Source organism: Setaria viridis, chromosome 9 (genome assembly GCF_005286985.2).
Source record: "Setaria viridis chromosome 9, Setaria_viridis_v4.0, whole genome shotgun sequence".
Classification (NCBI taxonomy): domain Eukaryota; kingdom Viridiplantae; phylum Streptophyta; class Magnoliopsida; order Poales; family Poaceae; genus Setaria; species Setaria viridis.
The window spans coordinates 53,033,049-53,047,937 of NC_048271.2; the positions used below are offsets into that span (position 1 = coordinate 53,033,049).

A 14,889-nucleotide genomic window follows, 5' to 3' on the forward strand; every position below is an offset into this window, starting at 1 on the left:
ATAAATTCGTCTCACGAATTAGTCTCCATCTGTATAATTAGTTTTGTAATTAGACTATGTTTAATACTCTAATTAGTATCTAAACAACAGGACTAAAATTTAATGCCCTGAGCCAAAGACTCCCTAAGTCGTCGGTCGTCGCCAGAAGCCAACGAGCCCCTTTCGAAGACTTTCGCCTACACCGGTCTGCTGTGGTAGCCTTCTTACAAGTTACATCCTGCGACGGCAACAGCTCCCAGCTACGGCATCGCTAAAATTTGTTAAAAATTGTCATATATCAAAGTGCTTTAAAATATGTTATTAAATAAGTTTGACATTGTAAGCAAGCAATAGATAGCTAGCTTTTCGAATAATCTTTGTACTTAAAAATAATTTGACTTGGAATAAATTTAGAAGTTCATTTTGTGGGCAGAGTGAGCAGTCGGTAGTTGGTCCATATGACGCATTCTAACATGTATGTATATTTGTCTACTCTAATACATGTGGTGTGTGGACGTAGTCAACCTTGCTAGCAAGCTATCTGCTCAATGGAGATTAGTGGAAGCAGCTGCAATCTGACTCAGCATCACCGCAAAGCAAGGTCAGCTAGCTAAGCGGCAATAATGGGAGGCTCCAAGCTCTCCGTGCTCTCGCTTATCCCATTCCTTCTCCTCGCGGCCGTAGGCGAGGTCGCCGGCGGTGATCTCGCCACGTTCATCGTCCACGTGCAGCCCAAGGAGAACCAGGCGGCGCTCGCTTCCGCCGGCGACAGGGACGCCTGGTACAGGTCGTTCCTGCCCGAGGACGGCCGCCTCGTCCACGCGTACCACCACGTCGCCAACGGCTTCGCTGCCCGGCTGACGCCGGAGGAGCTCGCCGCGCTGTCCGGGGCGGCCGGCTTCGTGAGCGCCGTCCCGGAAGAGACGTACGAGCTGCACACGACGCACACGCCGCTCTTCCTCGGGCTGGACGCCCGCCAGGCCCAGATCGCCAACCATGGCTCCGAGCGCGGCGCCGGGGTCATCATCGGCATGCTCGACACCGGCGTCTTCCCGACACACCCCTCCTTCAGCGACGACGGCATGCCGCCGCCGCCGAGCAAGTGGAAGGGGCGCTGCGACTTCACCGGAGGCCACGTGTGCAATAACAAGCTCATCGGCGCCCGCTCATTCATGTCCCACGACTTGCGGGTGCAGCCGGTCGACGACGCCGGGCACGGCACCCACACCGCGAGCACGGCCGCGGGCGCCGTCGTGCCAGGCGCTCAGGCACTCGGCCAGGCCGCGGGTGTCGCCGCCGGGATGGCGCCCCGCGCGCACGTCGCCATGTACAAGGTGTGCAACGAGACGAACTGCCTCAGCTCCGACATACTCGCCGGCGTCGACGCCGCCGTGGGCGACGGCTGCGACATCATCTCCATGTCCATTGGTGGAGTGTCGAAGCCGTTCTACCGTGACGCCATCGCCATGGCGACGTTCGGCGCCATCGAGAAGGGTGTTTTCGTAGCCATGTCGGCTGGCAACTCCGGCCCAAACGCCAGCTCCGTGACGAACGAGGCGCCATGGATGCTCACCGTCGCCGCGAGCACGATGGACCGCTCGATTCGCTCGACGGTCCGCCTGGGTAACGGCGTCGTCCTCGATGGCGAGTCGGTCTACCAGCCACGTGTCTCGGTCCCCACCTCCCACCCGTTGGTCTACGCTGGCACCAACGGGAAGCCGTACGCCGAGCTCTGCGGCAACGGCTCGCTCGACGGCTTGGACGTCGCGGGCAAGATAGTGCTCTGCGAGTTTGGGAGCGGGCCGGGGCGCAACATCTCGAGGATCTTGAAAGGCGCGGTGGTCCGGAGCGCCGGCGGCGCCGGCATGGTCTTGCTGAACAAATTCGCCCAAGGCTACAGCACGCTCGCTTCAGCGCACGTCCTCCCGGCGTCGCACGTCGACTACGCCGCCGCCTCGGCCATCAAGTCCTACGTCAGCTCCACGGCGAACCCCACGGCGCAGATCCTCGCCGGGGGAACAATACTCGGCACGTCGCCTGCTCCGTCGATCGCCTTCTTCTCCTCCCGCGGGCCTAGCCTCCAGAACCCCGGCATCCTGAAGCCTGACATCACGGGCCCCGGCGTGAACGTGCTCGCCGCGTGGCCGTTCCAGGTAGGTCCGCGGACGGAGTCTCCCCTCCCGGGACCGACCTTCAACGTCGAGTCCGGCACGTCCATGTCGGCGCCTCATCTCAGCGGCATCGCGGCGTTCATCAAGAGCAAGCACCCCGACTGGCCGCCGGCGGCGATCAAGTCGGCGATCATGACCACCGCCGACGTCACCGACCGTGCCGGCAACCCGATCCTCGACGAGCAACGCGAGCCGGCGGACTTGTTCGCGACCGGTGCCGGCCATGTCAACCCGGAGAAGGCCGCGGACCCCGGCCTCGTCTACGATATCGCCGCCAGCGACTACGTCGGCTACCTCTGCGGCCTCTACAATAGCCAGAACGTCTCGGTGATCGCGCGAAGGCCCGTCGACTGCTCGGCCGTCGCGGCGATCCCGGAGAGCATGCTGAATTACCCGTCGATCTCGCTCGCGTTCCGGCACGCGTGGAACCGGAGCACGCCGGTGACGGTCGAGCGCACGGTGAGGAACGTCGGGGAGGTGCCGTCGGTGTACTACGCGGCGGTCGACGTGTTTGACGACGACGTGACCGTCGGCGTGGTTCCACGCGAGTTGGAGTTCTCCGAGGAAAACCAGGAGCGGAGGTTCAAGGTGGTCGTGTGGGCGAGGCGGAATGGCGGTGGCAAGGTGGTGCAAGGCGCGCTCCGGTGGGTGTCAGGCACGTACACCGTCAGGAGCCCCATCTCCATCTCCTTCCCTTGATACCAATGCACACGTTGCCCGTAAGTTGTGACTGATGTAAAGCTGGATTTACTTGCTAATTAACTCGACTCATATATCTCCACTATTTCCGTATATCTTCACTGTAATACATTTCAAATTTAATAGAGTTTCAAGAAGGATAATGATATGATGTGAGTTTTTTTTATTCCTAGGGCGGGAAGCTTAGAAGCTCCCATGTGAATGAACCTATCCATGAACCGAACTCGGTCTAAAAGTTGAGTGGGCCTGCTAGTACATGGGCCGTAAGGACAAAATTGATTGGAATCTAGAATTAGGGGGGACATGTGTCCCTATTGGTCCATCTTTGGGTCCGGCCCTGAGAAAAAAAAAGGAGATTGACACTGTATTTTTTTTTTTGGGCGAGGTTCTATTCCTTGTTTCACGGTGGTAGGCTGGAGCAGCTGAGCTCACTGGAATGGACCTCTACTACATTCTTCAAAAATCATTGAGTTGAGAGACGTTGGGAAGAATCATAGAACCTTATTGTTCCCGGTCTAAACTTGAGCGAGTGATTGATAGTACATAGGTGTTTGTAGGTTCTTGAAATAAAAACAAAATTCAACCGGAATCTAAAATTAGTGGGGCATGCGACCCCCATTTAGCCATCTTTAGTTCCCCTGCAGAAGAGGATAATGAGATTGTCGTGGTGAACAATTTGTTATGTTGGGCGAAGGTTGTGTTCTTGTTCCTCGGATTCCTTGTTCCTTTGGCCAAATGGCCATTATGGTGTGAAAGAGCTCAAATCATCATCTGAGTTGCAGGAGATGCTCAAATGTCTGGTGTGCTTCTGCATTTAGAATGTCTATGTTGTCACAACAATTAGATAGTCGATATAAAAATTAGATTTGGAACAAGTCTATGTAATCGACGTACGAGACTGGACCATGGAACTGCTTCTTCTTTCTTTGTGTTAGTTCTCACGTAAGAAACAAAGAGGCTTTGATTCAACTGATTGGGTCATCCGGAGGTCCATCTGTGCTGACGGCCAGAGGTTTAGTGGCAAACTGCGGAACATAACTAATCAGATGAGATCCCATGTGAAATAACTCAGTAGTAAACCCTAACCCGGCCTAGCGCCTCCGAGATTCAGATCCGTAACTCCGTACGCGAGGGCTCTCGGATCACGAATAGAATTAAAGAACAGTGCAACCGACGCGAGCTATCAATGTCCGCCCCCGCGCCGCGCCTCTGTTGCTTAAAGAAGAACCAAGAGATCCAAGGAAGGAGAAATCAATGTTATGTTAATAATCCCTTGCTTCCTACCCTACTCCTCTCTCCTCTCCGTAGGAGCATCTCGGTGGCTTGGGTTAGGTTGACGTCGCCCGCCACCGACGCAACCGCCATGAATAAACTAGGAGCGGCGCGGCCTGCAACCAGCACGCGGCTAGTGCGAGCAGCGAGCGAGCGGGTGGATCTGCCTGCCTTCCAATCCATCCATGTGGCGTACGAGGCGGCAGCAGCTGCCGTGTGCCCTGCTAGGGCTCCCCGCCGCCAATCGTGCTAGCTAGCTGGTGCGCTTCCCACTACTGAACATCTCGCTTCACATTGGACTATTGGTGACGTAGCGATTCGGTCACCTGCCCCGCCGATAAATGCCCTGGCGCACTGAATTGTGAACCCACGCACACACGCATGCGGAGCGCCGTGCACCGTGCATGTTCAACTCTGGGCGAAAGGACTCGTCTCCCGTAGTACGACGTTTTCCAACGAATGAATGGCCGGCGTAGCATCTGCATCGTCTGATCAGGAGCTACGAGCTACGATGTGGTGGAGCGAGGTAGAAATGTAGAGTCTCCGCAGTGTTCGTTGATCTGCCGGCGCTGCACACGTACACGCTCTCGAGCAAACATGGAATACAAATATACGTACAAGGATCCGGTAGTAGGTACTCGGTATTGCAGGAATGGGATGGCACGCGCGAGCGACATCGTGATGTTGCCTTGGCTCCCTAAATCCTAAGCACAAAAGGCGACGCTTTTAACGAGCCCTCGTTCCCGCCTGATTCAGCGCAGGCCCAGCCAGCAAGACGACCTAAAAGAGAAGTTGGCGCCGCCCCCGCCGTGCCGAGCGCCGAGACCTGGGGGATACTGGCATGCTGCTGCGTGACTCTGCTTTTCTCAGGTTGGCAAGCGCTGGCCGCTCTTTCGGCGGCATCAGCGTCGCTTGCCTGCCCCGCGCGCCCGGTGCCCATGTACATGCTTTGCCCTCAGCCTCAGGTAGTCAGGTGGTCCGGCTGCCAGGCCTCCGCGCTCGGCCGCTCTCTTCCTCTCGCTCTCCCACGGCTGGGAAATGCCGTGATACATGTACGGTTGTATCCGCGGTAGAATACGAGCGCTCTGCTGCTCTGTGACTGTGATCTGTGAGTATAGTAGCAGCACCTCCAGGCTCCAGTACGGGAGGCCCACATGGAATGGGGCTAACTGCCTGATTGACCTGTCTACTGACTACTGGGGGCGACGCGACCTCTGCACGGCCATGTGGCCATCACCTACCTGCCTGCCATGGAACGCGGATCGCTGTGACTGTGACTGACGTCCTATGTGGCCTGTCACTATTTACCTTACCGTACCGGGGCTGTAAATATACCAACAACAGGGCTGCTGTTACCGGCTGCCACTAGCTGGTGTCGCCGTGTCGGGAAGGAGATGTGTGGACTGCGCAATGCCACGATGTTTTTCTTGTTTGACAATAAGGAGATTAAGTTAAAAAAAAACAATAAGGAGATAGCTTCATCCCAAGTGGCTACAGCCTACAGCCTTCCGTTTTCTCTCTTGACGGATCGGGAATGCGGCTGGATTTTGGATTTGCTAATCCTCTCCTCCTCTCAGGCTTCTCAGTGTCAATCCCTCCATCTTTCCTTCCGTCCAACAAAGTGACGTAGCACCGAACAAGATGAGAACGACGTGCGAAAAGGCTGGGAGCGTGGTCCAGGCGCCGCTTCAATGTACTCGTATACACAGAGCATGGACCGCGCCCCCTGACATACCGCGCGTATGCACGGAGTATACACAAGCTAGTATACTGACGATGAGATCCGCCATCTCAGGCATTCTGTCCTTTTGCACTCGGATAGCGCGAGATGTACGTTGGGCGGGCCGTCGTACGCGTCCCATGTCCATAGTCCATGTCGCGGCTTCGTCTCCGTTCCCGAGAGCCTCCGAACGGGAACAAAGGCGTCATCCCCACCGCCGTGCGCGACCGAGCGTGATGACGAAATTTTCGCAGGGCACGCCGAGCGATGGAGAGCGGCAGCAGAGACGCGCACACGCCGAGCATGCGCGTCGCGGCGCGGCGCGGAGACCAGAACGAGACAGGGACGGGCACGGGTGGCGCACGCTTGGTCTGGATCACGGGGAATGGCCGGAGCACTGCGGGATGCTATGGCCTATGCCCCGTTGGTCCCTCCACCGCTCCACTCCTCAACTCGCAACCGTTTTCCCCACTAGCTAGGAATCGCCACCTTTTCCCTTCAACTCGATCGATCACCTACCTAGCTTTACGAAAGCTCCCGATATGGATGGAGTACACGCCGAGAGTCTTGTTCTTGTAGGTGGGATACGTGGTGCCTCGCCCAGCGTAATGTTGTCCTGTCCTCGTCGACGCTGACACGTTGCTGCGCAATACTACGGCGGTGCGCTACGGCGACTCTCTGCAGCGTGCCAGTCTCTCTCAGTCTCTCTAGACTTCACCGTCTAGTAGATTCCTCGAAGAATGGATTGCACCGACGTCCGGCGACATTACGACGAGAACGTGCAGGCCTCTGGAGCCAAATTTCCCCATCTCTGCTCTCTGAACTCAACGTGCTGTGAGCCTGTAACCGAGAGCGTTGCAGATGCCGTGCCTGCGGGGCGAATTGAATGGCCTCTGGCCGTTTACAGTTACACCACGGGATGGAACCCATGGTTTCACCGAAACCTACCTCGTTCCCTCTCGGGACTTCCCCCAAGAACCCACCCGTTTCGGGTCACTAGTAGTAGCACTGGTGTAGCCGTCTCGGCATGGTAGGTGGGTAACGAACTCGTCAGTCTTTGACATCAGCGTGCACAGAGCAGCGTCGCCAAAAATGGGCACTTCCGGGGTGGCATCGCTGATGAAGACTGCAGGTGGCAACGCACATCTTGATGACCGGCCTCTTGCGTGTCCTTGGCCGCCTAAGCACTACACATTAGAGAAGAAGACTGAAAAAGACACGCATTTGGGGGAAGATTTAAAATCAAAAGCGGTCTTGATCGTCGAAGGAGCACGGGGTCATCATCATATATGGAAAGCTTAGCTCTTAAGCTCGCTGGTGTTTTTTTGCTCCCTCTCCTGCTTTTCTATACACTGTATCTTTGCACTGGCCCAACACTTTGCCGACAGCCTGAATATACACAGGTGTACCACTACTAACGCGGCGTGGATGTATTTGCGCCCATTTTTCTCCTTTACATTACACGTGCAGACCCACCCACATCCAGACATCCTGACGTGCAAATGTGCCAACTAGGAGTCTACGGAAACTAGCTGATAGTCCGGCCAAGCCATGCATTCCTGGTGGAGAATTCTATGGCCACTACCACGGTACCACCAAAGCTTTTCATGCCACATTCAAATCTCATTTATTTCTTTTGTCAAAGACAACGCGGCACATCTAGGAAAACAAATACTACTGGGTTCTAACTTCCAAATGAATTAATAACGAGGCTTTGGTTAGGGCTTTTTGGGAAAACACAAATCTCTTCCAATACATTTAGGGCCTGTTTGGACGCGAGGTCATAAAGTTTATGACATGTCACATCGAATGTTGAGAAACTGATTAGAAGTATTAAATATAATCTAATTACAAAACTAATTACACAGATGGAGTCTAATTTGCGAGACGAATCTATTAAGCCTAATTAGTCCATGATTTGACAATGTGGTGCTACAGTAACCATTTGCTAATGATGAATTAATTAGGCTTAATAGATTCGTCTCGCGAATTAGTATAGGGGTTCTGCAGTTAGTTTTATAATTAGCTTATGTTTAGTCCTCCTAATTAACGTCCGAACATCCAATGTGACCCCTCCTAAAGTTTACCTTGTATCCAAACACCCCATTTGAGTGAAAAATATAGTAATAAATCCCTTCCAATACACTTGGATTTGAGTGAAAAATATTGTAATAAGGTCAGTCTCAGCGGAAGTTTCATTGACATTAAATTTCATACTACATTAACAATTTTACTGATTTGACAAGGTCTTTATGAGGAGATTGATGTGAGAGTTTCATCATATGCGAGAGGAGTTTCATTCCTGTGACACTCAAGAGGCACGATTACCTAGCTTACCGTTACCGTTTTTGGTAATAGTGCAATAAAACTGTGCACTAATTTTCATGTCAATTCCTTCCCATACGTATACTAGTTTTGAAGGGATTATCATGTATAAAAAAATGTCTTAAGTGCTAATCTACCAAACAAAACAAAGTAGGAAAGCCGGGCCTCTATAATTTCTACCGTTACAGCTTTGACTTTTCCTTTGAAAGCAGTTTCGACTAGTAGTGAGCTTGAGCCTGGGCCCCTGGGGCTTTTCTGAACAGAGTAGGGACGAATTGCGACGGAAGGACGAGACGAGCCCCATTGTCAGATGGCCATCTCTAGATCGCAGTCGCAGGGAGGAGAGGCCATGGTGGCCACCCCGCACCATGATGAGCTGCCCATCTTTGTCCTGTTCTTGCTTCCCTCCCTACTCTCCGGTGCCCTGCCCGGCTGCACCCGTACACACACGGGCCGCGTCTAGCCTGCTACAGGCCTACAGCCACTTTTCTAAACCCTCTTTCTTTCTTCCGTCCTCCGCTGTCCGCTCCCCCTTCCCTCTCTCTCTTGTTACGCGGACAGAGGGCAGCAGACGGAGGAGCCATTATAATAGCACACGATAGCCAAAAGCTCCACTGGAGACGAGCAGCTACCTGCTACCCCCCACTGTCACTCCTCCCAAGAGCCCACCTCCAAAGAATCCTAGAATCCAAGAAAGGCAGCAGCAAAAACAGGGGAGGTCTGAAGGAGGAGGAGGAGGAGAAGGTGGTGCTGGAGGGGAAGACCAGTGTGTGAAGACCACGGTCTCTCACACACTCGCCCACTATCAGTGTGCGCGGCGCGGTCTTCTTCTTGGACCACCTTCTCGGAGTGGGGGGCTAGCCATGGGGAGGTGGTGGCCGGCTGCCCTGCTGGGCTGCGCGGTCGCGGTGGCCGTGCTGGCGGCCGCCGTCGAATGCGCGGTGACGTACGACAAGAAGGCGGTGCTGATCGACGGCCAGAGGCGGATTCTCTTCTCCGGATCCATACACTACCCCAGGAGCACCCCTGATGTAACTGCATTCCTCAAAATCTTTTCCTTTTTCCTCTTTCCCGGGGAGGTTCTTTAGATGGGTTATGGCTGTGGTCGGCGGTTTCTTGATACAATGTACTGAAAAGCAATCTGCTTTCCTATTTAGCTGCTGGTCTTTCTTCCACGGGCAGTTTCTTGGATGGGGTTACAAAAGGAAGGATTTTGAGATTTTATCGGGGTGCTGTCTTCCATTTCTCTGTTCTCCCCAGCAACCATGTTTCTCGGTTCTTAATTTGTTGCTCAGCATTGGGATAATCTGGTGTTGTAGCTAGAAATTTTTGACAAAAACAACTATTTTGGGTGGTTCTGTGGCTTATCTTTGGAATCTACTGGTGCTATAGTGATTGCCTCTTCTTGCCTTTCTTAATCAGATGTGGGAAGAGCTGATTCAGAAGGCTAAAGATGGAGGCTTGGATGTGATTCAGACTTATGTCTTTTGGAATGGTCATGAGCCTACTCCTGGAAATGTAAGCAATTTAACACCTCTTCAGCTCTTCCATTCCGCTGTCATTATCATGTCACACCGGATTCCAATGGTATTTTCTCGCTTTGCGCAGTACTATTTCGAAGAGAGGTACGATTTGGTCAGGTTCGTAAAGACTGTCCAGAAGGCCGGGCTGTTTGTACATCTCCGCATCGGTCCCTATATTTGTGGCGAGTGGAATTTCGGGTATCCCTCCATTTCTTGAAAACACCTCTGTAAAATGGAGTATTATGTTCTCCAGTTTTTGTGTATACATGCAGCACTCCTGTTTCTTGACTTCTGTTGCGATGCAATTTCGTAGTGGCTTCCCAGTTTGGTTGAAGTATGTACCAGGCATCAGCTTCAGGACAGATAACGAACCTTTCAAGGTGGGTCCGTGAGGTCACCAACATTCTGGATCTAGTTGGAGATGCTTATTATTTTTTCATGGTTGTAATGTTGCCTTTTGTTTTGCAGACGGCAATGCAGGGTTTCACTGAGAAAATTGTGGGAATGATGAAGAGTGAAAAACTCTTTGCTTCCCAAGGTGGCCCTATTATCCTCTCTCAGGCGAGTATAACTGTATAAGTGTATACACATTATCCAAAGTTTGGTGCATAGGTTTGTAGTTGAGTTACTGCATATGGTGATAAGCAACTGCACCTTCTACAACATGCTAATATGCTTCGAGATTTTGGACCATTGGTATTAGCATATTTAACATTTGAGCGCTTTGCTAGTTTATGCTGTTACACCTTGATACAAGTCTGAAATTAGCATTTTGTGGATAGTGATTTCTAGTTGATTCTTCTTGATTTGCATATGTTCCCAGTAGTTCATAATGTTGACTACTATTATTTCGTTGCGCAGATTGAAAATGAATATGGGCCGGAAGGCAAAGAGTTTGGTGCCGCAGGCCAGTCATATATCAATTGGGCTGCAAAGATGGCTGTTGGATTGGGCACTGGTGTGCCATGGGTGATGTGCAAGGAGGATGATGCACCAGATCCAGTGGTACAGTAATCCTCCCTATGCCAATAACTCTATTTGCACTGTATGTTACTTATGGTCAAATGGTAGTTGAATGGAAACTGGTCATCATGTGCTTCTGATAATGTGCCCAGGTGCTTGGCTGTTATCTTTCTTTACTTTATGCAGTAGTATATATTCCTGTAAAAAAAGGATATTGTTGTGATTCCCCTAATCATCAACATAGGGTGCTCATCCCCAGTTCTAAAGAATGACACTTCTGAGTTCTGATGTCTACGAATCCTTGCGTTCTAGATTTTATTAGTCGCATAATTCGTAAATAATGAGATGGAATCTTAATGCATATTCTGTATGCATTTAGAGGGCCAAATCAAATCAACGTCAGCTCTTTTTGATTTAGACGAATGTATACTGTAGCATCTAATCTGTCCTTTAAAACCAATTCTTGAAATTTAATTTGACTTGTTTCAACAGATCAACGCATGCAATGGTTTCTACTGTGATGCATTTTCTCCTAACAAGCCTTACAAGCCTATGATGTGGACTGAAGCTTGGAGTGGATGGTAAGTTTTTTGTCTTTTCCTTTCCCTTTTTGGAAGTTAGGCATTGATTCATCCAGATTTTTATTTTTCTGTTGTAGTTGCTGTTTATTCTCAGTGGTCATATGCATTAGTATTTTCAACATCTGCCCTAAAAAGAATGTTCACAACATTTTAGGTTCACGGAATTTGGTGGGACCATCCGCCAGCGACCGGTTGAAGACCTTGCATTTGCTGTTGCTCGATTTGTACAAAAGGGTGGTTCATTTATCAATTACTACATGGTATCATGAAAAACAAAGTTGTGTGCATTATATTTATTTAAGAAGTTTATCTCACGCTTCTTGTTGTGAGGTACTCATGGCTGGTGGTTTTATTGGTTTTTGTCAATGAAGTATCATGGAGGAACAAATTTTGGGCGTACTGCTGGGGGTCCCTTCATCACTACAAGTTATGATTATGATGCTCCAATTGATGAATATGGTAAGTTTACTAGGAAGCAATTTGGTAGATTTTTTGCGGATGTGTGCATTGCCACTTCTATCTCTATAAAGTGTACGGATATATTATTTTTTTTAAATATTGCATCTATATATTCTAAATATATTGGTCCCAACCAGACTTACCCTGTAACTGCATTTTGTAGAATATATATATATATCTTGTATAAGTGTGGTTATTGGTACTCATACTCTGCTTTGTTATGTCCAGGACTTGTTAGAGAACCAAAGCACAGTCATCTAAAAGAACTCCACAGAGCCGTCAAGTTATGTGAGCAGGCTTTGGTTTCTGTTGACCCAGCAATTACTACCCTTGGAACCATGCAAGAGGTATGTCTTGGTCGTCCTTTCTCCACAGTGAACCATAAATCATAGATGGGTTGATATGTCACTGATATACACCATCTATACTTCAGGCCCATGTCTTCCGATCTCCATCTGGTTGTGCCGCTTTCCTTGCAAACTACAATTCTAATTCCTATGCGAAAGTGGTGTTCAACAATGAGCATTACAGCCTTCCACCTTGGTCAATCAGCATCCTTCCTGACTGCAAGAATGTAGTTTTTAACAGTGCAACGGTAAGTTTCATTTATGCTTTTGTTTCAGTATGGCATGATGTCCGCTTCTTGCATCTTCCCCTTTTGTTCTGCAACAACTGTATGATAACTGGCTTTTCTGCTCAAAATTGTTTGTTTCTGCAGGTTGGTGTTCAGACATCTCAAATGCAAATGTGGGCAGATGGGGCCTCCTCAATGATGTGGGAGAGGTATGATGAGGAGGTCGATTCTCTGGCAGCTGCTCCATTGCTCACGACAACTGGTTTGCTTGAGCAGCTTAATGTCACGAGAGACAGCAGTGACTATCTGTGGTACATCACCAGGTACTGATGCATCCATGTCTTGCAGATATCAATTTGTACAAATGTAATACTCTAAAATGAGGTCCCTTTTCTTCTGAAGAATTTATTTGGATTTCTTGGTTATGGAAGCCTGGGTATTTTGTATCTGAAAAGCTTTAATCATTGTCTACAGTGTTGAGATTAGCCCATCTGAAAACTTTCTACAAGGTGGCAAGCCTCTGTCTCTCAGTGTGCAATCTGCTGGTCACACCTTGCATATCTTTATCAATGGACAGCTTCAAGGTATGTACTGTGAAAATTCGCCTGTTTCGGAACATTAGTGTCATGGAACATAGTTTGTGAATAAATCATTTTTCTTTACTGTTGTAGGTTCTGCTTATGGTACCAGGGAAGATCGAAGAATTAAATATAATGGCAATGCTAACCTTCGAGCGGGTACTAATAAAATTGCACTACTGAGTGTTGCTTGTGGATTGCCGGTCTGTCCCCTCATTACTGTGTGAATCTATATATATTCAGCTTATAACCTAGTATATGACTATTCAGATTTTTCATCCTGATATAGAATGTTGGAGTGCATTATGAGACATGGAACACTGGTGTTGTTGGTCCTGTTGTCCTTCATGGGTTGGATGAAGGTTCACGAGACCTTACTTGGCAGACTTGGTCCTATCAGGTACGTTTAACATCACAAACCTTCGTCCATGAATGGATTATGAAGAAAGAAAGTAAAGCTGCCTTTCTCCATGCTAGGTTGGCCTGAAAGGTGAACAGATGAACCTGAACTCCCTACAAGGCTCAAGCTCAGTTGAATGGATGCAAGGATCGTTGTTAGCCCAAAACCAACAGCCATTGGCCTGGTATAGGGTATGGAAACATTGCAATGCCAACACCACCATTTGCTTGTGGCTACATTTGCACCCCCATTGTTAATATATTTCCTATTCATAGGCTTACTTCGAGACTCCCAGTGGGGATGAGCCACTGGCTCTGGATATGGGTAGCATGGGCAAGGGCCAAATCTGGATAAATGGACAAAGCATTGGACGTTACTGGACAGCATATGCAAATGGGGACTGCAAAGGATGCAGTTACACGGGGACATTCCGGGCACCTAAGTGTCAAGCAGGCTGCGGTCAGCCCACACAACGCTGGTAAGAACATTTGTACCAGCATTTGAATTTTCGGACTACTACCTCTTGACTTCCATTTTTTTTCCAGTATTGAAATTCATACTGCACTGTCTAGTGTTTTGTTCTCCTTTTTTACCTTTTCTTGACTATTATGGTTCTGCTTGTTCATGAGATGCTAGCTAGTGGCTGCAACTCCACTCTTTAACATTTCAAATTGGTACCTGCAGGTATCATGTGCCAAGATCCTGGCTGCAACCCACAAGAAATTTGCTGGTTGTTTTTGAGGAACTTGGTGGGGATTCATCGAAGATTGCTCTTGTGAAGAGGTCAGTCTCAAGTGTCTGTGCTGATGTATCTGAGGATCATCCAAATATCAAGAAGTGGCAGATTGAGAGCTATGGTGAGCGCGAGTACCACAGGGCCAAAGTGCACTTAAAATGTGCGCCTGGGCAATCTATTTCTGCCATCAAATTTGCAAGCTTTGGGACCCCTATGGGAACTTGTGGAAGTTTCCAACAAGGAGATTGCCATTCAGCTAACTCTCACACTGTTCTCGAGAAGGTTGGTTCATCATTGTTTTGGCCATTTCAGTTATCGCCCTGTAAAAAAATACTGGGCCATGAACTTTGCTGTGTTATTTAGCTTCATAACACCATATTATGTTTCATGTGAACAGAAATGCATTGGCCTACAAAGGTGTGTCGTCGCTATCTCTCCCGAGAACTTTGGAGGAGATCCCTGCCCGAACGTGACAAAAAGGGTGGCGGTTGAGGCAGTATGTTCTCCCACTGCTTAGCCTACTTCTCCAAGCAATGTATTTGAAGGCGATTGCCAAAAAGGTGGCCAAAACCAATGCGGAGAGTTGAATTGTAAGTATCGACTTCGAGTATATGTGGTTGGATGATTAGGTCTTGAACTTAGCATTCGTCGGTCTGATTCCAGATTAGGATTGATGCCCTACTACATCTCCATGAATTGTTCAAAGCGGCCACTTGGTAACTGAAGATGGTCCGTGGATGGAGTGTAGAGGGGAGTAAACGCAAAAGATTGATGGTAGATTCTTTTGCCTGTATTAGTAGTAGTCCGCGAGCTATCTCGCCTTTCTTGAAACGGAGAAAGATGCGGGTGAAGAGTGCATTGTACCTTTTTGATTGACTAATGGTAATATGAGGAGACTGTGTGCCTGAA

At 49.6% G+C, this 14,889-nt stretch overlaps 2 protein-coding genes across 2 annotated transcripts; both read left to right on the top strand.

Moving 5' to 3' along the window:
- Positions 1–335: 335 nt before the first annotated feature.
- LOC117836997 (subtilisin-like protease) lies at positions 336–2,995 on the top strand. Its single transcript, XM_034716531.2, has one exon. The coding sequence runs from the start codon at positions 603–605 to the stop codon at positions 2,847–2,849; it is 2,247 nt and encodes a 748-aa protein (XP_034572422.1). The 5' UTR covers positions 336–602; the 3' UTR covers positions 2,850–2,995.
- Positions 2,996–8,679: 5,684 nt separating this feature from the next.
- LOC117838862 (beta-galactosidase 5) lies at positions 8,680–14,889 on the top strand. Its single transcript, XM_034719048.2, has 19 exons — positions 8,680–9,197; positions 9,589–9,684; positions 9,775–9,887; positions 10,003–10,069; positions 10,158–10,250; positions 10,551–10,694; positions 11,145–11,233; positions 11,388–11,493; positions 11,605–11,692; positions 11,921–12,039; positions 12,126–12,287; positions 12,411–12,589; positions 12,741–12,850; positions 12,938–13,047; positions 13,134–13,244; positions 13,322–13,435; positions 13,520–13,722; positions 13,929–14,262; positions 14,378–14,889. Exons 1-19 carry the CDS (start codon positions 9,030–9,032, stop codon positions 14,495–14,497), a joined length of 2,526 nt encoding a protein of 841 aa, XP_034574939.1. The 5' UTR covers positions 8,680–9,029; the 3' UTR covers positions 14,498–14,889.